This window comes from Varanus komodoensis, unplaced genomic scaffold, assembly GCF_004798865.1.
Source record: "Varanus komodoensis strain SLA01 unplaced genomic scaffold, ASM479886v1 scaffold5, whole genome shotgun sequence".
NCBI classification, from domain to species: Eukaryota; Metazoa; Chordata; class Lepidosauria; order Squamata; family Varanidae; genus Varanus; species Varanus komodoensis.
In genome coordinates, this window is record NW_025336087.1 from 8125693 (window position 1) to 8140947 (window position 15255).

The following is a 15255-nucleotide window of genomic DNA, read 5'->3' on the forward strand; positions in this document are numbered from 1 at the left end:
ATCCTTGATTTTTTAAAAATGCATACCTGTGATTCTCAGAATGTTGACTTCTGCAACTGCCTCTGTGGCTTCATGCTGCAATTACCAAATAAGCTCACATAGCCTTGCCTAGAGGCACTCTCTTTCCAATGAAAACTTGATCTAATTCTTGTGAGATCAAATACAGGATTCCAGCTGTCTTCCCTCTGGGCAGATTCAGATACCTCTACCTGTAATAAAGCCTGTATGTCCTTAAATATTTGTAGCTGTATGCAAAACGTTCTTTGACACCCATTTAGATCTTTTTTATCATTGCCCATGCTAGACAAAACTCAAATAAAGCTTTCAAAATTGCGCTTGCCAAGGACTCAAAATATTGATTCAATTTTCTCCTACGAAAGAACAAATGCATAATGTAATTTTTTAAAAATCAAACCAAAGTACTACCAGAAAAAAACTGCACCACATAAGCCCATTGTTTCAGCACAAGTTCCTTATCAGAAAGAAGGGGAAATGATTGATGGGTTTTATCACTGCTGGCAATTAGTTGCCTATAGGATGCCTCTTTTTGAATAACTGTTTACAGTTGCTGCTGGGCAAGGGTAAGCAATGGAGAAAATTAATCGTCAGAACTGGATTAAGCAGTAGTTAAGGAACCTTCTGAAATTACTCTCCTCCAGGTTTCTCCCTGGATTTCAGAGAGCCTAGATTTCTGAGATCCCCAAAATACAGAGTCTTGCTACCAAAATACAGCTCGGGTGTCCGGGATTCTTCAGAACTATTTTCATTTTCAAATTCTGCACACAAAACCCTGCTTAGACCCTTTACCCCAAAGGCTGGGAAGAAAGAGAGCTCGGCACTGGGACCATCTTCAGAGCAGGTTTGTCAGAATGCCGACAGACCTCGTTCTTCTGAATGCAAGAATGTACTAACAAAGTTATCAGCATTGGACCACATGATTCTTAAATCAGATGAGAAAATGATTAAAAGATTGTATAACTTTCTCCTGGATAGGAGAATGGAAGATGAACAGGTTAAGGAAACTATGATAACGTGGGCACAAAATTTTGGATATAACATTGAGTTAGAGAAATGGCAAAAACTGTGGGAAAGAAATATTAAAGTAACATTAGCCACCTCATACAAAGAAAACCTGTATAAAATGTTTTATAGATGGTATTTGTCACCAAAGAGGTTAAGCTAAGATGTTTCCAAATATGTCAAATGGATGTTGGAAATGTAAACACAAACTGGGTACTTTTCATCATATGTGGTGGACCTGTGATAAGGTAAAAAAGTATTGGATTAAAATACACAAATGGCTTGAGGAAATGTTACAAAAACCTCTAACATTTAAACCTGAAGTTTTCTTATTAGGCATTGTACCTGATGATGTTGGTAAACAAGCAATGTATTTGATTCTACATGTAACTACTGCTGCGAGGATTGCATTTGCAACATTGGAAGAGTGAAGAGCCACCTACTGACAAACTGATTCTAAAAAAGATCTTGGACTGTGCCGAAATGGACAGATTGACTTTGTCTCTGAAGGAGAAAGAAGATACAGACTTCTATCAAACCTGGGACTTTTTTTATTATTGGCTAGAGAAATGGGACTATGCATAGATTTAAATATGTTTATACTTTAACATAAAAAGAAAAAATGTGGGGGGCTGACCCAGTAGGTCTGATGTTTTTGATGATTGATGTCTTTTTAGTTCCTTTTTTGTTAGGTCTATTAAGAATAAAACTTATTCCAAAAAAAAAAATGTACTAACAACGCGGCTTTCAAATTTTACTATTGCTTGGAAGAATTTAGCACAGAGGATGCGCAGAAAATAAAGAAAATAATCACGGGCTGGCTACATCTTTACTTCTTTGATGTGGTGCCTATTAATGATAATTGCAGTAATAAAAATGACTTCATGTTAGCAGTTTAAATAGCAACATTGCTTGGCAATATGGTCTCCATTCAAGGCTAAAGGCCATGTTTCAGCTGGCTGAAGAATGTTTGTTAACGCTTACTTGTGTTCGCTATGAATCTATGCACTCCATAGTAAGAACTTCCCAGAGAGCTTCGGTTGTGAGGTGGTCTAGACCTAAATAAACCCTCCAAGTTCAGTGGTGCTTACTCTGATGGAATGATGCATGGGATTTATTAAAATTTAGAATTTGTCTAAATTTTGAATTTGTCTACCAGTAGTACAGGAAAGTGGGAGCCCAGTTGCTGCACTTTTGTTGTTGTTGTTGTTGATTTACTGAGCTTTTTTAAAATCTTTTAAACTTAAAGAAAAGATAGACAACTAGGCTACAATCCTGTGCACAATTACAATTACCTGGCAGTAAGTCCCATTGCAATCAGTGGCAAATATTTTTGAGTAGACATGCATAGGATTGTGTTGTTCCAGACTTTCCAGGCAGAAGTTCCAGACGTGAGGCCAAGAGAGTCTTCTGGGCTAATAAGCATGGGTAATGACAGCTACACAATAGTTTCATATTGAAAATGCATATTGCTGGAATGCAAAAGCAGCGGGGACGGTAGCCTTCGCACCCTGGTTGCTGACTTTCTGGAAGATACTTATTGGTTACGGAGAGGCTCAGCCTTCCCCAACGTTGTGCCCTCCAGATGTGTCAGGCTACAACTTCCATCATGCCCAGACAATATGCAAGTTATGGAGCTTGTAGCCCCACACATCTGGAACACACCAGCTTGAGGAAGACTGGTCTGGACAGATCTTTGACCTGATTTGGCATGGCCCCTCTTGCCTGTCTCCGGTGACTCCCCAAGGACAGACAGAATCCAAAACTAGTTTTTGGAAGATTTCTGCTATCAATACCTTTCTATCAGCAGAACAATAATTCTGAAATATATATATAGAGAGAGAGCACAAATCAATAACTGCAGGGGAAAACATTTTGGTGTAGTGCTTTGTTTTGCTTTTAAGTATTTGCACTACAGAATTCAAGCACGGTGAATCACAGAGTTGAAACTCTGAATGAACCTTGGAGGTTATCTATCCCAACAGTTGCTCAATGCATGATCCGAAATTCAGAATGCTATTGCTGCATCCCTGACAGATGGCAGGCCAGCTTCTGCTGAAATATCTCTTGCAAAGGACAGCTCACCACTTCTCGGTGTGTTTCACTGTTGAACAGTTTTTCTGTCCAGTAGGAAGTTCTCAGAATAACTGATTAGCTAACATCTGTTTCCCTGTGATTTCCACCCACTGCTTCTAGTCCTGCCCTGTGAAGAAACAGGGGCCACGCCTGCTCCATCTTCTGTCTGACAGCCCTTCAGATATTGGAAAACAACTACCATATTCTCCCCACCACATACACAGACACACAAACCATTCTTTTCCCCAGCTCTTTCAGCCATTCTTCTTTTGCCGGGTTCCAAGCAGTTACTTTCCATATATGCTACTCCAGGGTTTGGGCATGCCCTATGTGGGATTTCTCAAATGCTTTTAGCTGAGATTCCCTTCCCTGCCAAGTCACAAGCTGGATCTGAACGAGCCCTCAGTCTTTCAGAATTTACAGGAAACGGTGCAATTCAAGAAAGCCCCACTGTGCACAAAGGACCACAGGCAGTTTTATTTCTCCCCACCCACTTCAGCCTGCCAATAGTGGGCATGGGCTAGATATGGATAAACGATCAGCTAGTGACCAGTACTGATAACAATGCACTTTCTTTTTTATACAAACTTTCATTTTTGCTAATAAGAAATAATGTTATTGAAAGACACCTGTTTGTGTTTAGCACCTCTAAGCCAGAGATCAGGTGAAAGTCAGTCTTCAGGTGTTTTGGACATCGACGCCTAGCATTCCTAAGCATGGGCCACACTAGTAGGGTCTCCTGGTAGCTAAAGCCCAAAACCCTTCTGTCCATCTCTGCTCTAGGTTATTCTTTTAAATGGATATGCTCATAGTGGCCATTGCCATTTTATTCCGTTGCCTTGCCCTAGCAGTACTGTGCATTTCTTTGTAGAAATACTCCTTCTTGTAGAACCAGCTGCCAGCTGGAACCAGCTCTTCACGGCCTGCAGTTGCAAATATATTCAGCACCATAACCAGAGTTCAACATGCCAGTGCAGCAGGAACTTCCAGCTTAGAGAAAAGGAACAAAATCAACTCCAGAAAATTTCCCTAGAGAGAGCTGTGTGAGGCTCTGCAGGGCCGCTAGTATCCATAACTCACTGGAGCTATCAAGTTCTCTAAGTACTGAACCTTGATAGCACGTGTGTGCAAGCACACACATGTGCCTCAGGTCCACCAAGATGGTCCATGGGTATTTTGTAGAAGTATAGCCACGAAGCTTCAGGTTTAACTATCATTTTGCAAATAGGTTTCCAGCTGATGAAGATAAATCCAACTCTAGCCCAGTACTATGAGCCAGACATAACTGCAAAACAATGACGCAATTCTGGTGTACTTCCCAGGTGCTGACTCATTGATGGCAGCTGCTGAGGCATCAAAGAGGCAGCGCTCTACACTGGCTAGCAAACACTGTTCCTGTTGAGAATCACAAACCTCTCCTTATTGCTGTGCTCTGTACTGCTCAATTGGACTCTTATGCACATCTTTCAGTGAGGTAAAGCCAGGAGACATAATATATTTATGGATTCCAATTACAAGCACCCCCACATACGCCAAGCATGAAATGTATGCTGTGTATTCGGGGGGGGGGGGACCTCACATGAAAAGATCTTCTAGTGCTTTCATGTTCAAGTATATACTTCCATGTATCTGTAGGCTTATACTCCCTATCTCCTTCTCCCCATGAAAGAGAAATCATCATATGCAACTGAAAGACTCAGGATGGATTCCCACATCCTGTGTTTTCCAAGGGAAACTTTCCTTGCACTTCAATGATATAATTTTTGTTTGTACACTATTTCCCATAATAATCCACTGATATAATTCTTCAGTGAGGATTCTGAAACCAGAAAAAGTGGGAACTATAACTAGTGCCAGGAGCAAGAACAGATATTGAAAAGTTCTGGGGCATATACTTACACAGTACCAAAAAAGGAAAAAATATGAATTTGCATGTCTTCTTTGCATATTATTTAAAGCATGTGTGTGTGTCTGTAAGGACCCTGTCCCCTATTTGCAGAAAGGGATCTTGGACGGGGGAAGGGAGGTCATTTGACTTCAGGAAAAGAAATAGGTAGAAGGATTCACAGTGGGGGGAACAATGGATGAAGGACACATAGACCCCAAGCCAGCTAATCCTTGGAGATCAGATACAACAGATCTCATCAAGGTCCCATCATCATTACAGCAAATGTCCATGCATACAGGTGAATGGGGCAGGTGACCTCCCAGAGATTCAAGTTTCCATCCCTAGCTGGCCTCCCTCAAACTTCACCTCTGGCCAGGCACGTGAATCTGTTTTTCAAACCATCCCCTCTGAAATAAATTGGGTCAAACCTTGTCTCTACATGAGACATACTGATTTTAAACATCCTCTTCTCTCTCCAGGGAACCATGGGAGCTGTAGTTCTGAATGGGAAGGCAGAATTTCCCACATCCCACCAAACTACTTTGAGGAAGCCTTAAAAGGGAAAAGTGATAAAATAATGATGGAGAACGATTACTAGCCTAGCCACAGTCAGTAACTCACCTTTCCCTTAAGCTGACAAATTATGTCAGATAGAGACATGGTTAAAACAGTAGTATGATTTATATTTCTGATCCTCTGAAGGCAAAGTAATGATGAAGATCTCTGATGAGCTATAAAGTCTCCTCCAGGAACATTTATTAAAAGCCAAAGTGCTCATGCAGCCATTTTTATGCCTGGAGCAGAATATGTACGAACATTTCCCAAAGAGAATTGACCATCAAAAAGAAACTTGGAAAGGATGGTCAAGAGTTCTATTTGTTTTATGAAGTTTTTGTGTCAGTCTTGGGGAAATGCAAAGGATTAAAAGATAAATAGTTTGCCTAAGTATCTAACACTAGAGCAACTTTATGCTAATAATCTGGCCAGTCAAGTCCAGAACCTCCTTAGGTAAAGGGCAAAGGGGAGGGGAAGGGAAGAGGAAGGGAGTTAAGCCTTAAGGGAGTTAAGGGAGGAAAGGAGTCAAGGCATTCTATGCTCTCTTAGTTGCATCCTGTATCTGGCAATGTAATGTTTCTTTTATTTTCTTTAGTTCTATATTCCCTGGTGTGTATATTTAATGCACTTCTCAAGAACAGAGGCTTCACAAGAATAATCTTGGACATTTAATTAACCCATTAATAGTCTTCTTTTCCGTGAGGGCAAAAACAGGTCCAGGATGACAAAAATAAGCTTTGTATTTAACACAAATAAAACAAAACCCCCCTTCATAACATCATTTGTGGGAAACATCTTGTTGCAATGAGTGTCATTCACCAGTTGTGCAAACCTTATGAGTTAATGTATAGAGTCCTCTGGACTTTGTATACATAAACTTAACAAAAGTAGTTTTTCTACCCCCTGCTTTTTAGTCATTCCTAAGAAGGCACTATGGCTATGCCAGCAAACTCCATTCATTCTTGTGCAGTCATCCTTCAGGTCACAGAAGAGCACACAACATTCATAGCTTCATTTTCAGTACCCAGAACTTCTAGGATACGGTCATGAAAGAAAGAAGGGGAAGTGAGATCAAAGATCACTTTAATTGAGAAAATGCAGATCCAGTTTGATCAGAAAATTAGACTATTTATAGAACATATTAAAATTATTGATGTCATTGAACAGAGTAAGACGCTTCAATTCATGAGTGGGCATATACATTCACAAGAATCACAGAATAAGCATTCCCTTTATCGCTAGGTAGAACAAACTGTATCAAACTAGGAAGGAAGATCATCTTTTTTTGGATCAAGCATGAGATCATAAATGAATGTCACAAAGATTTCACGCTATTTCATAGTGCAAAAATTAGCATCCCTGTCAAATGTGGAACAAGGGCTTGGGAGGTTCGAGTAGGTCACAGTCCATACCCTGTATGAGGCTAGGGGGTGTTCTGCGAAATGGGCATTCTGTCACCTCCCTAGGAATTCTGATTCTGGAAAGGACCTGCGGGGTCAGCTCTCCTAAGCACTCGCGGCCCGCACTCCATTGAGGAAACCTTTGCTTGATTGAACCTTTCCAGGCCAAGAATTATTCCAGCATGCAAGAGTTCATCAACACCATTGCTCAGCTGATCTGACAATCAGGGAGTGAGTACTAACACTTAATATCTATTTATATTACTGCATGTTAAATTGATCTTACTATACACCTCCATGTTCTTAGTACTAGTCTTTTAATTGTTCAGAAACTGACCCTCAAACATCCACATCAGTTTTTCATAACCTTTTCTTTTACATTTTTAGCCACACCTGAGAGACAGGCACATGGATTGTAAATGCATTTATTTGGAAGCAAGGCTTGCAACAGAATATCCTTCCAAGTTAGGGTGCTTGTGCTTTAAGCCAAGGGAACATAAAATCAATTTTCAAAATGGATTTTCACAGGTCTTTGATTAATTCTGTTCATGTCACTGCTAACACTGACAAAGTCAGCTGATTTAATGTAGGTTATGATTACATTAAAGGGACAGAAGTATGCTAGGAAGGAAAGCTATTTCATTGTGAGATGGTCTGGGAAATATTGGAACAAGAAATGTAAAAGAAGGGACAGAAACAAAATTCGGGCAGCACATATTAAGCAATTCAATGGTCCTTAGTAAGTGACCTGTAGTTTTGTTTTTGTTTGTTTTTTGTTTTGTTATGGAGCTCTTTCTTTCTTTCTTTCTTTCTTTCTTTCTTTCTTTCTTTCTCTATTAAGGACTGTTTTTAATATCTGGCCATATCTGTGCCAGGAGGGAGGGGCAAACCTGTTGTAAGGCCTCATGAGTTCACCGTGAGGGTAGGATACAAGTCTTTTCAATGAATTTAAAAGACTAAAGTCACTTATTCTGGGGCAATGCTGAGGTGCACGTATCCCAGTGTAAACCATGCCTGCCTCAGCGCCACATGGGCAGTGGAGACGGGAGCTGCACACTGAATGGTTTAGCGGGATGTGTGGCCAAAGCAGGGGAGCGAGGCACCATTTGTGCTCCACTCAGGATGGCCCGGTACTTTTTGCCTCCTGTGCAGCATTTTTCCTCAGCGCCGGTGATGGGAGAACACACTACAACATGGGGGGTGGGGGCACACAGTGCAGCTTCTATGGTGGAGTGCTTTCCCCCACCCACTGGCATCTGCTGCCTGAAGGACTCACTTGACTTTGCTTCATGGTACGTTTCGCCCTGGTTCTCCTTCAGGCAGCAAACGTCTTGATTTGGTACTGTCAGTCACAGGAACATCAGTGGGATTTTAACTGCAAGCGTCAAGCATAAGGGCTTCCTATCCTGTCCTGTCCTGTCCTGTCCTGTCCTGTCCTATCCAAACTTATACTTCTAGTTCTAATCATGTGGGGCTTTGATTCAGCCTTTGGGGAAACATAGCATTCCTGCATGTCATTGCAAAATAGTTTTCCTCCTTGCTGGTACAGCATATCAACAGCTCCGTCAGTATACTTACTGCAAAAGCACCCTTGAAATAGATCATTTCAATAATATTTTTGCTGTATCCATACCAGCTGAGCAACTGACATGCTGTACCAGCAAAGACTTCATTTGTCTCTTTGCAACATGGATATTATCTCCACATGATTAAAGTGTTAGGCAATTCCTGACTGTCAGACTCTGATATGCAGAGTTTGTTCTTGTTCTTAGGAAGTTACACCCCATCCCCAAAAATATGCTCTCTACAGATAAACTTACGATGGATGGAGGAGCTCCATCTACACATACAAGGCTTTTGGCTCCATGAGGGAATTCAGCTGGTTGAAGGGGAGAGGCAATCTTTGCTCCATCTCAAATTTGCTGTGGTAGGTTGGACCAAGTATACCTGAACAGTGGGGGAAGATGACGTGGGAGGCCACAGAAAAGGGAAATAGTGCAGTGTTCTAGGTGGAACTGTGGTCAAGAGCTGCTTGCACTCATAGAACAAAGTCTGGATCAAACCCATTATACAGAAGTACACATTGCATAATTCAATGAATTTAATTCTATGTAAATAAGTTTAGAGACATGACTAGCCTTAATTTGGAAATATATCCCATGCATTTAAATAAAACTCAGGACTCCCTTGTTGTTGCCTTTCGCTTGCCCCTCCTGCGAAGGAGGACCTGCTGTGTTCAGTGGGACATAAGTTTCTTATGGGTCGCAGCTGGAAACAGGTATCCATCAAAATGTGTTTTTTAAAACTGAATGTTGGCCTTTCTGGGATAATCCAAGGAGGCATGGACTCCAAATAGCTTGGTGGTGTGTCAAGATTTAACTGGTGGGGGACAGTGTTCTGTGGGATGAACATCAGTATGGCTGGTTCTTAAAAAACAGAAGGACACCCCATGCTGGAAAATAGACGTCTTTGGAAGGAAAAGAAAAGGGGAAATTCTGAATGTGATAGACAACTGCTGAAGTGGGATAGGGTAAATTGTTGTTTTAAAAGGGCAATAGAAATATTCCCACCCTCAGCCTCTAAAGGTTTATAAAAGGAACTTCAGAAGTGTCCTGACAGTGCCAAGGAATAGAGTTGTGCCCATTTCCCCATTTTCTACACAACAGTCAAAATTCCAGTAGGTGCACTGTTGGAGGAATCACACTTTCCACCCATTTGAGAGCTGGGGAAGTATGAAGCAAGCACGTAGGGAAGCAAGTGTGGGGAAAAGGTATTGGAGTTGTTCACAAGAATTTTGTAGTGTCATGACTTCCATCAGCTGGAATTCCCCTTGAAGGATATATGCGAGGAACCATCAAGAACATATATCTCCAGGGGCCAAAAGCAAAGGTAGCCAGATTGGCCACAGCAAAAACATACTTATCCGTATGTGTTTTTCTAGGACAAACCCATGAACTAAATCAGCACAAATGTAGCCTTTTAAAAATGTATTGATGAAGAATTCTGATATATTTGCCATGGTTATGATGCACTGCAAAAGCTTTTAAAGGAAGCAAACGTTCTACAGAAATGCTTCTGGTTTCCATGTATGTGTACTTAGGGTTGTAACTTAGCTAGCTAATGTCCCAAGACCCATAACTCTCACTGTCTGCAAGCAGTACAGTGCATATTCAAGCAATCTGTGGAAGAGATGGGTATTATGCACCTGATCCTGTTGCTTGTACATTTTAGGCTGTCATCTTTGTTTTATTTTTAAGTACTGGATCATCAGCTGTATGCAGCAAACAAACCATCAGGAATCCTTTTGTTCAAGCTCCTCTGAAATGATTGGAAATTGTTTAAGACCACTTTCATGCTCTGTCACAAGTCCCATTCATATCAATAGGGTAGATCCTGCCTGTTCCCCTGCAAGGTAATTGTGACGATGAAAAGAAAGGATTTGATGTGAGCCAAGGGCTTTGTGGGAAGGGTAAAGAGATCGCTTCTTGCCTCAGCTAATAATTGCCCTTTTGCACTACAGGTGCTTCCAGATGGATGGTGCCTAATGCTACCAATCAAAAATATTGTGCAGTTATTCTGTCTCTTCCTCTTAATGGATTTTTTTATGGAAAGAAGGGGGGAATAGGCAGACAAAGCAGTGGGGAAACATAGGTGGGTGTTAAGTGGAAGATGGCAATGTCAAGCTCCCTTTAAAATTCTGTGAATGAGGCAAGCCAATTGCATGACATGAGCCACATCTGGCAGCTGGGGATGATGGAAGCTATTGCCTACACATCTGGAAGGCAACACAATAGGAAATTCTTAGGAGGGCAGGTGATGACACCTGCTGATTTCCCTAGTGATATTTAAAGTGCAATTTTAAAATGAATTAAAATTAAAAAGCTGTGTGATCCCTCTTTGCAACTTGCAAGCCGCAAGTCGTATGGCTCCTGCCAGTCGGACTTTGGTGGGGCTACGCAGTCAGGGGCTTGCCATGAAAGGCAGTAGCTCCATTACATTTCCCACAATATAACTATACGAGGGTCTTTAAAAATTATGCGCGCGCACACCCACACACACACAAACCTAACTGGTGGCACATATTTGTGATAAAACATTTCACTATTTGATGATGTATTCAAGTACACATTCAGTTTCATTTATGGAACATCAGCTTGATCTGTCTATTGCTATCTTTTAAACAAAGTTTTTTACCATCCTCACTCAAAGGCTAGCCAGAGATTACTCAGATGATGTCCTCTGACATTAATGGGCCTACTCAGGAGTAAGCAACCAGAGACTTGCAACCAGTTAGGGGCAAGTGCGGCAGACAGTGCATGCATTTTATCTATTTACATGGTTTTAGGAGCCCAGAGTCTCAGAAGATGAACCCAATGAAAAGAAAAATGGAAGAGAAGGGATGCCCTTATCTGGACCAAAAGGTTGTAAGCACTTGCAATTTGCTCAGTTTACCTTCCTTGCATTTACTATTCCAAGGAAGAGAAAGAGTCCAGTCATGGAGATGTGATCTCGCTCTCTTTCTCTCTCAATTTCTTTTTCCTGTTTCCAAAGGAAACCCAGGGCACAATCCACCAGAAACTGCTTTGTCCTTGGAATTACTTTTTGCAATTTGCATCCTAACAAAGGTTTTAAAAAGTAATAAACTAATTATTGCCATCTTTATGAAATATTCCACTACTTCTCTGTCCTGATAGCTTATGTAAACATCAGGCTAACTGTGCCTCATCCATTCTATTTGTCTTTTTCTTTCTTCCACAAGCCTGCTGAAGAGTTCAGTGTAACAGGGAAGCTCACTGCCAGAAATTTAAACACTAAAATACCCAATAAAATCCACTGATTTGTTTTCTGCTTCTTTAAGAGGAGCATCAAAGATTCTTTCCGATCAAGGCTGTAATCCTCCTACAGCTCAATCTGAGGCGTTTTTACTCTGAAGTAAGTCCCACCATCAACTGCCTTTCCCCCAACAAGTGGAAATCCTTTTCCTTCAGTGGAAATCCCTTGCACTGAGTGAATACCTTAAAAGTAAACCTGTGTGGGATCATATTGCCCCACACTCTTTTAAAAATAAAAACACAAAAAGCACCAGAAGCTGACTGTTCAAATCATATTCTTATGCAAGGGACTGAGCTTTATCCCTCTCTTTCCTTCCCAAATGGGGTTCCCAACAATATATGGGATACAAGCGGATGAGTTAACAAGGGAAGGGATGCTTCAAGCACCAGCTGCTGTTCCCCCTCCAAAATGCACTTTTCACAAGGTCATCAGCCCATCTCTCAAACCCCCCTACTTGGCTCAGTTGCTTCGCTCCCTTTCAGAGTTCGTACTTACTCAGTCTGAATAAGAAACAAAGTTTTCCGCTTCTTGTTTTTTACTCCACGTTTGGGCAGCGGAGGGAGGAAAAACCAGACGAGATTACTTTTGTTTTGTTTGAAATGCATAGGATGGTTTTATTGTGGTTTCAATTCAGGCAGATACCCTGTTGTTTGGTTGTTTGGTTGGATTTTCAGGTCTGCAAGCCCTCCTAACCCCAAACCGCCCCACATCCTGTTTCACAGCCCACCCTCCTCCAATCTCCAGAGACAATCAGATCAGATTATGTATGCACGGTTGGAGTAAGGAGTAAACTCTGAGAAGGAGTCGAGGCTGAGGCCAGGAGCGACAACACAAAGAAATGGACAGTCAGGCTTCCCAATGCCATCCTACCTTCCTGAGCTGGCTTCGTTGAGGAGTAGTTCAAAAAAGGACAGAGACTGATGGATGAACACGGACTATAGTCTCACATTGCCCGTCAATGAACTTGACCACTTGTGTCTGTGTTTGAACCCAAGGCAGAGCCAAAAGAGAGGCCTCCATAATAGCGCCCAAGCTGACACAGGGGGTAGAGATGATGCCCCCTTTTCCTCCCCCTCTCCCAGTAAAGGAGCTAGCCATGGCCCAGCCCTATTGCATTCCAGGTCATGTCAATGGGGCAAGGAGGAGAAAGTCTGCAATGCCTCTATGATGAGCAGAAGATGGGTGGAAAGGTTTGTAAAGACAGAGGAGATTCAAGGCAGGGAGGGGGGAGAACAGGAAACCCACTGGGGCCCTTCCTTCCCTACCCCTCTCCCAGTCACCACCCCTTCTCTCCTCCCCTCTCCTGAAAAGTGTCTGCTTCTGCTGCCGGCGCCACGCCTCCTCCTCCAGTCACTCACTGCGTGCAAAACTTGCACTTGATGATCTTCTTAAAAGCACTTTGGAAATCTTTGTTGAAGTAAGCATAGATGACGGGATTGAGGAGGGAGTTGGAGTAGCCCAGCCAGTTGATGACAGCCCCCAGCCAGTCTGGCATGTAGCAGCCTGAGTCACAGAAGGGCAAGACTAGGGCCACAATGAAGAAGGGCAGCCAGCAGAAGATGAAGGTGCCCATGATAATGCCCAAAGTCTTGACCGTCTTCCTCTCGCGGGCCAAAGCCATCTTGCGCTTGGCCTCAGCATTCCTGGGTTCGTTCTTGCGCTCGTTGGCCGGCGTGGCAGCCCCAGCTTGCAGGTGCTGGTGATGCTGGTGGTGGTGGTGGTGGTGGTGGTGGTTGGGCAGTGGCAGGTGACTCTTGGCAGAGTTCGATGGTGTAACCTCAAGTATCTCCAAGGCAGAAGGAGCTACAGGGCCATCCTCTCCTGAACGGATGGTGCCATTGACACAGGCACCACCCACCCCTTTGTGCTCTCCTGCACCTTTCCACCTTTTGGCCTGCTGCTGGGGCCCCCCATTGCTCCTCTTAGGCTCACTGGCAGGTGAGGCAGAGAGGCAGGTGTCCACCACCTTCTCCTCCTCCTTCTCCTGCTGCTTCTTGTCAGTCTTCTTGACTGTCTTGCGGATGCGGAAGCGGGCTGCCTTGAAGATGCGCCCGTAGAGCACCAGCATGAGGATCAGCGGGATGTAAAAGGCGCCAAAGGTGGAATAGATGGTGTAGCCGGGATCTTTGCTGATGGTGCAGGCGTTGGGGTCGGACCTGTCTTCGGGGGTCCGCCAGCCCAACATGGGTGGGATGGAGATGAGGAAGCCAATCAGCCAGGTCAGGCTGATGAGCACGGCAGCGCGCCGGGGCGTCCGCTTGTTGACATAGTCAATGGGGTCGGTGATGGCCCAGTAGCGGTCCAGGGCAATGGCACACAGGTGGAGGATGGACGAGGTGCAGCACAGCACGTCGAGCGAGTTGAAGATGTCGCAGGTCACCTGGCCCAGCGTCCACTTGCCCAGCACCTGGTACAGGGCGGCCATGGGCAGCACCAGCACTGACACCATCAGGTCCGTGACGGCCAGCGAGCCGATCAGGTAGTTGGCCACCGTCTGCAGCGAGCGCTCCAGCGCGATGGCGGCGATCACGCACGCGTTGCCCAGCACGGCGAAGAGGATCAGCGCGCCCAGCACCACCGACGTGCCCAGCTGGTAGCCCAGGCTGGCGCTCAGCGCGGGGCCGGCCGCCAGCTGGCTGCCGTTGCCCGTCTCCGCCGTCGTGCTGTTCGGCATCTCCATGGCGGGCGGGCGGGCGGGCGGGCGGCGGCGGCGGCGGCGCGGGGGGCGCGGGGAGCGGCGGCAGAAGCGGGCGGCAGCGCCTTCACTCCGGCAGCTGCGGCGGACGGCGCTCCCCGAGGGTCTCCACCATGGCCCCACCGACGGGATGGGCGCAGGCGGGCAGCGGCCCCGGGCGGCTGCGGGCTCACTCGCGCCCCTCAGCGGGCGAGGGCGCGCGGGCGGCGGCAGGGCTCGCTCGCGGCTCCCCCGGGCAGCGCCAGGGCCGGTCCCGCAGCGCCGGCTGCATCTCGCCCCGGGCCGGGCATGGCCGCGGGCAGCGTCGAGTGCTCCTTCGCTCGGCTGCCCTCCCGCGCCCTCCGCCTCCGCGCAGCGCCGGAGCCCGCGCCGCCGAGCCCCACTTGCTGCTCGCTGCCTCCCCGCTCCGGCCGGCCGGCCGTCGCTCGCTCGCTCGCTCTCGGCGGCTCCTGCCTGCCCCGCTCTTACCCAGCCCTCGCCATCCCGGCACTCACGTGCGGAGCTCGGCTTCCCTCAGCCTTCTCCGCTGCCCTGCCCTGCCTTGCTCCGTTGGGTCCTCTCCCTGCCGCTGCCGCTGCCGCTGCCGCTGCTGCTGCTGCCGCCTCGCCCGCTGCCTCTGCCTCACTTCTTGTCTCGGCTTCGGTCAAAGTTACTTATTCATCTCGCCTCCCTCTCGCTCCTCCTCGGCTCCCCGCCCGCCCTGCTCCTCGCCGTCCTTGCGTCTCCTGCCGCTGCCCCGCTGCTCCCGCACTCGCCGCTGCCGCTTCTTTTCTGCAGCCGCTCCCCCT

The 15255-nt window shown here is 45.4% G+C and overlaps 1 protein-coding gene across 1 annotated transcript; it reads right to left on the minus strand.

Moving 5' to 3' along the window:
- Window positions 1-13126: 13126 nt before the first annotated feature.
- Window positions 13127-14446, minus strand: HTR1A (5-hydroxytryptamine receptor 1A). The gene has a single exon (XM_044446119.1). It carries the CDS (start codon window positions 14444-14446, stop codon window positions 13127-13129), a length of 1320 nt encoding a protein of 439 aa, XP_044302054.1.
- Window positions 14447-15255: the final 809 nt, after the last annotated feature.

Excerpts from the sequence above, each read along its gene's own strand:
- HTR1A (XM_044446119.1), bottom strand. The coding sequence starts at position 14,446 with ATGCCGAACAGCACGACGGCGGAGACGGGCAACGGCAGCCAGCTGGCG.